At 41.0% G+C, this 8328-nt stretch overlaps 1 protein-coding gene across 1 annotated transcript in view; it reads right to left on the bottom strand.

Moving 5' to 3' along the window:
* The window catches only part of LOC106867230 (serine/threonine-protein kinase TBK1), a 258492-nt gene that overhangs the window by 187000 nt on the left and 63164 nt on the right, over window positions 1–8328 (bottom strand). The window contains exons 12-16 of the mRNA XM_052974143.1: window positions 7741–7876; window positions 6611–6699; window positions 4017–4121; window positions 2962–3063; window positions 2319–2409 (exon numbers count right to left, since the gene is read on the bottom strand). Of these exons, the coding sequence (XP_052830103.1) occupies window positions 2319–2409; window positions 2962–3063; window positions 4017–4121; window positions 6611–6699; window positions 7741–7876 (523 nt within the window). The remainder of the gene's footprint in view (window positions 1–2318; window positions 2410–2961; window positions 3064–4016; window positions 4122–6610; window positions 6700–7740; window positions 7877–8328) is intronic.

Raw genomic sequence — 8328 nt, forward strand, 5'->3', positions numbered from 1 at the left:
GCCCTGATGCCGTACCAGGCGGTGGGTCTCATGGCTTCTGATCTTAAACTGATTGGAAGTGTTATCATGTACATATTTTGTCTTGGTATAAAAGATGGGTTTTACAGCAAGTATCCCTATCAATACCACAGATTTGCTTGTCAGTTGTTTGACCTTAATCAGTTGAGCATGTCCCTTGGTGGCTGACAATATGTGCATCTCTGATCATGAGCAGAAGTAGTTGGGGAGCATCATAGTCATGTGTTGAGAGGAATTCTTTGGGGTTTGGATAATTCACCTTTGGAAACATGGGCGTTTTGAACAAAATGGGCTACTCAACCTGAAGAAAATTCTAACTGGGCCCCACTTGCAAGGTCATGCGCTGTTTATCTTGATATGAGATCACCATGTCGCGCACATATGGTTGTGATGCATGTGCCTGGTGTACCCTTATCAGACGGGTAGTCATGATGGGTATAATGGGCTTCGTATACTTTTACCCGAGTGTCACTTTGGTGGCACATGCTGTTCTCTTACTCAATAATAATAATAATAATAATAATAATAATAATAATAATCATCATCATCGTTTAACGTCCGCTTTCCATGCTAGCATGGGTTGGACGATTTGACTGAGGACTGGTGAACCAGATGGCTGCACCAGGCTCCAATCTGATTTGGCAGAGTTTCTACAGCTGGATGCCCTTCCTAACGCCAACCACTCCGAGAGTGTAGTGGGTGCTTTTTACATGCAACCGGCACAGGAGCCAGTCAGGTGGCACTGACATCCAACCATGCTCGAATGGTGCTTTTTATGTGCCACCAACATGGGTGCCCAGTGCCAAAACAAACAAGAATAGAAACATTTTTGGAGGGATTTGAAGCATCACTTTCCCATTATTGAACTTGCTTGGTTTGACTGATGTACAAATTCTTTTAATCTTTTACTTGCTTCACTCATTTGATTGCGGCCATGCTGTAGCACCACCTTTAGTTAAACAAATTGACAGCAGGACTTATTCTTTAAGCCTAGCACTTATTCTATTGGTCTCTTTTGCCGCACCACTAAGTTATGGGGACATAAACATACCAACATCGGTTGTCAAGCAATGGTGGGGGGACAAATACAGACACAAACATACGCACACACACGCATATATATGATGGGCTTCTTTCAGTTTCCATCTATCAAATCCACTCACAAGGCTTTGGTTGGCCCCGAGGCTATCGTAGAAAACACTTGCCCAAGGTGTCACGTAGTGGGACTGAACCCAGAACCATGTGGTTGGGAAGCAAGCTTCTTACCACACTCCTGAGCCTATAATAATTATCTACAAATATGATAATAACGATAATTGTTATTATACCTCTGTGTGTTTTGATATTAAAACTGAAAAAAAGAAATTGACCATGTTTGTAAAAAGTTTTGGGTTTGCATCCCCCTAAGCAAATTCTGTTCTTGCGCTCATGGCCCCTAACCCCTATTGTTTGCAACCAGACACACACAATTCTAAGTGTTTCAGCAAATTAGTAAAAGTATATGAGAAAGGATTAAGTAGAAGTAAAGCACTGTCTTGAGTGATAGGACTCTCAGACCGGCCAGTTACTGGTTTGCTTGGTATATAAGTGATCAACACCACATAATCATCCTCGAATGGAATGCAAGTCCATCGTAGGGTCGCTCGTCCACAGCAGAGAGGACTGGAACAACGAAGAAATGAAGTATTTTGCTTAAGAATACAATGCACTGCCCAGTTTGGGAATCGAAACAGCAAACTTATGATCACAAGCGCAACATTTTATCCACAAGGCCAGGCAGCTTCACAAAAGGATTACGACTAACTGGAATGCCTTTTTGTTGATAAGAGAAGATTCATGTCAATGAGTAATGACTGACAAGACTTCTATCCGGGCAATATCGTCTGCGGAAGAAGAGATGCCACAAGGATTGTCACGGGGAACCTCACAGCAGACCCACCCCCCACGCCCCGCTACCCTTCCAGGAAATCATTTATATTCTCCCCCCCCCCGTTGCTGTCAGGAGTTGTTAACAATGTCAGGCAAGGGAGATAACTTTCTATCTGTAAATACACCAACCACTATTGAAGGAAAATGGAAAGAAGGAAAAGAAGGAAATTGAAACAGAAAAGAAGGAAAAGGAAAATGAAAAGAAAAAGAAGGAAAAGGAAAATGAAAAGAAAAAGAAGGAAAATGAAAATGAAAAGAAGGAAAATGAAAATGAAAAGAAGGAAAATGAAAAGAAAGAAAATTAAAAGAAGGAAAAGAAGGAAATTGAAACAGAAAAGAAGGAAAATGAAAATGAAAAGAAGGAAGCTTACTTTTGATGACTGGTATTTCTCCAAAAGGCTGCTGAAAACCTTCAGCTCACCGTTACTGGCTTGAAATATCTTTCTTTGAGTCCACACTTTTCTAGAGTTAAAAGAGAACAAATAAATAAATACATAAATTGAAGCTAATATCAAATTGTATGGAGGAAGACCCAAACAACCCTCTCCCTTTCTTTTCTCTCTCTCTTTGCCTCTTACTACAACTAACATGTCATTCCCCTCTTCATGTCATTATCATTTTCCTTTCTCTCCACCTCTCACTTCCACTAACCACATGGCAGCGCATCCACATTTGGCATTAATACACAAATGATAATAATAATAATAATAATGATAATTCCCCCACCGAGCCCCCTATTTACTTACTGGTACCAACTTCATTTACTGTCTTTCTCTTTCTCTCCCTTTCCAATGCCTTCAACGAAGGCTTCTCTATGTGGTTGCTGAACCTGCTAGAAACAGCAGCCAAATGTCACTCAAATCACAACTTGTTGCCATTTAGAAAGAAGAGCATCTTACATAAGACCTCGACACACTTTATGTTAAGACATGATGGTCATGGCTGGAATACCTTTGATCACAGGTTTACACAATCAGGCTTCAACAACAACAAAATCTTGCAACTCATACTTACTCCGATGCTTCCTGGAACTCCGAATAAAGTCGGATGGCATTCGGTTGGCAATGCTTTGTAATCAACTCTCCAGCTTTCTTGCAATTTTCCAAAAATCGACTCCTGGAAATAGACAGAACATCCTTGTCAGTCGTCTCTTTTATGAATACCAAAGACAATGAGATGGTGGTGGGGAATGACAAAGAAACAAGGACAGTACTCCAGCATGGCCACAGCCAAACTGAGTGGAACTGCATAAAAAAAGTAAAAATAGAAACTGGAACGTCAATAGAATATTACATTAGTAATTGTCCAAGACTAATTTCTAAAGAGATTCTTACCACATGGTTCCGGGTTCAGTCCCACTGCATGGCACCTTAGGCAAGTGCTTTTTACTATAGCCTCGGGCTGACCAAAGCCTTGTGAGTGGATTTGGTAGACGGAAACTGAAAGAAGCCTGTTGTGTATGTGTGTCTTTGTTTGGTGTCTGTTCCCCTCCCCACACTGCTTGACAACTGGTGCTAGAGTATCTACATCACTGTAACTTAGCGGTTGAGCAAAAAGAGACTGATAGAATTAGTACCAGGCTTTAAAAATTACAAGTAGTGGGGCCAATTCATTTGACTAAATTTCTCAAGGTGATGCTCCAGCATGACCACAGTCTAATGTCTTTTATTTTTTGTTTGTTTCAGTTTTTAGACTGTGGCCATGCTGGGGCACTACCTTGAAGAATTTTTAGTGGAATAAGTCAACCCTAAGCCTGATACTTATTCTATCAGTTTCTTTTGCTGAAATGCTAAGTCATTGGGATGTAAACACACCAACACCGGTTGTCAAGTGGTGTGAGTGGGTGTGGCAGGTAAAGACAGACAGACAGACATACATGACAGGCTTCTTTCAGTTTCCATCTACCAGATTCACTTATAAGGCTTTGGTCAGCCCAAGGCTACCAGAGAAGACATTCGTCCTATATGCCATGCAGTGGGACTGAACCTGGAACCATGTGAGAGGGAAGCAAGCTTCTTACCACATGGCCATGCCTGCACCCGAGGAATCCGAAAACAATGGTTGCTTACTTGTCAAGTTCCTGAAACTTGTCCAGGTTGTCTCTGTTTGTGCCGTCCAAAAGGCGAGTGCTGATCTCTTGGGTATGACTCGCTAAGTTTGTGATGGTCGGGACGCTGCGAGAGAAGAGAAACGATAAAAAGAGACAAAATGACAAAAAATATTCAAATAGTCATGGCTCTAATTAAACCTTGTAATTAGCAAAAAGCCAAGTGAACAAGGCAGCGTCTATGTGATCACTGGACCTGCTAAAAATAGCAGCCAGGTCTCTATGTAATCAGAGGAAAGAGGAACAGCACACTGGATAACATAGTTAGAGATGCAGCAGGTTTAAGTAATAGATGGGGTGGTCGTGGTTGGCTCTTATCACTTGTAGCTTCCCATCAGAAAGGAAATAAGGTGTAAACACACACACACATCATTGTACTCACACACACACATGCACACCAACAACAATAATAATAGCCGTCATGCCCGCATCTACTGCCACCACCACCACCATCATCATCATTCAACTGTGTGTGTGATGGGCCCCATGGAGGCAGTGACAGGTGACCAAGACCTTTGGTGATATACCATGCTTGTGTTGACCTGTCAAGCCGAGTTCGACTGTCGTCGTGGCTGATGCCAGTGTCGGGTCATTGGCACCCATGCTGGTGGCACGTCCACTACACTCTCAAAGTGGTTGGCGTTAGGAAGGGCATCCAGCTAGGGAAATCTTGCCAAATCAGATCAGAACCAAGTGCAGCCCCCCCCCCCCAGCTTAGCATTTTTCAGTCAAACTGTCCAACCTATACCAGTATTGAAAGCAGACGTTAAATGATGATGATGATGATGATGAACTTGTTTTCCATGCTAGCATAGATTGGATGATTTGACAAGACACTGGCAAACCAGAGGGCAGCACTGGGTTCTATTGTCTGTTTTGGTATGGTTCCTTACAGCTGGATGCCCTTCCTAATGCCAACCATTTTCCAGAGTGTCTGCTGGGTGATTTATGCATGGAACCAGCACCAGTGCTACTAACGTGCCACTGGCACAGGTGCTTTCTTCACAGGTACAGACATATTCTATTGACACAAACACACAGTCATCATTATACAAAGAGTCTCTCCGCAATGATATTTTTTGAAGACACCATCAACACCGAGAGATATTGCTCAAATATCATCTCTCCATTTGTAAGACCAACTCACTGAAAGTGAAATTAATAATGCATACTTTCAGCAAGACGGAGCTACAGCACAGATTTCATGCATCACCATGGCGCTACTTCATGAGTTTTTCGGTGAATGGATTATTTCGAAGGGACTTTGTCCAACAAGATCACCTGATTTAACACCACCAGACATTTTTTTTTTCTGGGGAGCAAGTAAAGGATCAGTGTACAAGAATCACCCGAAAACCATTAATGAGCTAAAAGATGCAAACATAACCTTCACACAGTCCATACTGCATCAGACTCTCCAAGATGTATTTCAAACCATGTGTAGAAGATTCAACTTATGTATTGAAAATGGAAGACGACAGCACCACACCTCTTATAAAGTTTTTGTAAAGTCTTGTAAAGTCTAATATATTCTTTTGTAGTTTTCTTATACCATCTTATAAATATTTATTTTGCAATAAAATACTGCGGAGAGATTTTCTGAACAACCTGTATTTTACTGTCGTTTTACGCATGCACACGCAACACAAATTGGTGGAATAGTTAGAACCTCAGATATTGGTCCCAATCCTCTGCACTACAAGTTCAAACCACACTGAAGTTAACGTTGAAACTTTCTTACATTCACAAGCAATAAATATTGACCCACTCTCTCGCCGTCTCTCAGGAATCAGTTATGTTCAAAGCCAGACAGGAATGGCCTCCACCAGTTTTAGATGCCTAAGACACCCAGTATGTCATGATAATACTTCTACAACTCAATCAAAAGTTCAGGACCAAATACAGGAAGGACGCACACACACACACACACACACATTCAGCTTCAAACCTATTATCATTATCATCATTAAGATCTGACAGAATCGTTAGCACACCGGGCGAAATGTCTAACGATATTTTGTCTGCCACTAAGTTCTGAGTTCAAAATCCACCGAGGTCAACTTACCCTTTCAGGGTTAACTAAGTACCAGTTATGCACTGGGGTTGATGTGATTGACTTAATCACTTCTCCCAAATTTGAGGCATTGTACTTCCAGTAGAAAGGATTATCATTATTATTATTATTATTATTAAGGTAGTGAGCTGGTAGAATCGTTAGCACATTGGCTGAAATGTATTTTGCCCGCACAAAAGAAGCCCTACTAGTTATGTTTCTACTCAAGTGACCTTTCATGCACCTCTCCTTCCAACAAGGCCCCTCAACTGTCACGTGACATCACTGACCCTATATCACCCCCACTCCCCACACACACACATCATGGTCTCCCTCCTGTGTTAACGGATAACTTTGACACTCAGCCATGTGTGGCAGTTCAACACAACGCATTACCCTGCAAACCACAACAGATCACCCACATGTTCGTCCACATGTTCAAGTTTTCTCACAACCATACAACATCTCCTGCCCCTTCTCTGTACATGCCCCATGTGACCTACCAGTGATCAGATTCCATGCAACCCGTCTTCAGCCAGTAATGATTCAAGAATTCTAAATCAAAAGCCGATCTCCGCTTCTGTAAAACATCCTAAAATAAGTGAAAAAAAAAGAAGAAAAATTAAAGACATTGCATAATAGATTTTATTTATTTTCTTACACACACACAAAAACAAAACACCACCACCACCACTAACAACAACAACAACAATAGCATTCTTAAGGTATATCCACATTAACTAGGATATACAGATTGCTCCCATCATCATCATCATCATCATCATCATCATCATCATTTAATGTCCACTTTCCATGCTGGCATGGGTTGGACGGTTTGATTGAGGACTGGTGAGCCAGGAGGCTGTGTCAGGCTCTAATCTGAATCTGGCAATGTTTCTACAGTTGGATGCCCTTCCTAGCACCAACCACTCCGAGAGTGTAGTGGGTGCTTGCTATGTGCCACCAGCATGGGAGCCAGTCAGGAAGCACTGGCATCGACCATGCTCGAATGGTACTTTTCACGTGCCACCAAATGGCTTTTTACCAAGGAAAATAAAGACAATTGCCCCGACCTGTTTTACAGTTCTTTGGCCACTCATAGCCAAGGACATGTCATGCAGTTTAACTGCTTGGAATTTATCTTAGCTTTCCTACGCATTTTAATAAATATTATAAATACACACACACAGTAAATAGATGAAAATGCACAGTAAAGTTAAAACAATTACCATAATCTCTTTAAGAAAAATTAAAAGAGAAAAACAGACAGATTTCATTTAGATATATAACATTTTTTTTACTTTGCATTTCTTAAGTGTAAATTATAGAATCCAGTCATGGAAGGAAAACAATAAATGGCTACCACAATCGTGTACATGTCACACTGTGCTATTCAGAGGGGCAACAGATAAACTCAATAAGAATTCTGTTATTAACAAAGAATTCCAGCAACGGACAGACTAGAGGGTGGGGGTTTGTTTGCTGTAAGTCTGACTAGGAAGTTCTGTGGAAATTCATGTTGATGTTAGGTGAAATAACTTTCATCATCATCATCATCATCATTTGTCTATGCATGGCTGGGTGGTTGGGTGGATGGATATAAATATAGAAAGAAACGTGATAAAAGCCTTACTTCGATTTTAATCATTTTTGTTGTGAGTTCATTGAGTTGTGGAGAAAGGTTCCGTAGACACGTTAAAGTGTTTTTAATCCATGAAGTGTTTGCAACGGATTCACTTTGATTCAAGAAGCTTTGTTTCAGATAAGTCCTGAAAAACAAAAAACCAATACAACAGCGCTTTTATTTATTTATTTATTCTTGATTTTTCTTACATTATACAACACACACTTTGTCGTCTTTTATTTCCATTTACACACACACACACACACACACACTCACATCTTGGAGCAGAATTACTCTTGTCCATCTGCTACATAGAAATTCCATCCCTGTCAGCCTGTCTTTGATTCCACAACACCTGTTGTGCATCAATAGTTGACAATGGCGCAGGAGTGGCTGTGTGGTAAGTAGCTTGCTTACCAACCACATGGTTACGGGTTCAGTCCCACTGCATGGCACTTTGGGCAAGTGTCTTCTACTATAGCCTCAGGCCGACCAAAGCCTTGTGAGTGGATTTGGTAGGCGGAAACTGAAAGAAGCCCGTCGTATATATGCATATATATATATATATACATATATATATATATACATATATATATA

The sequence above is a fragment of the Octopus bimaculoides genome, chromosome 1 (genome assembly GCF_001194135.2).
Source record: "Octopus bimaculoides isolate UCB-OBI-ISO-001 chromosome 1, ASM119413v2, whole genome shotgun sequence".
Lineage (NCBI taxonomy): Eukaryota > Metazoa > Mollusca > Cephalopoda > Octopoda > Octopodidae > Octopus > Octopus bimaculoides.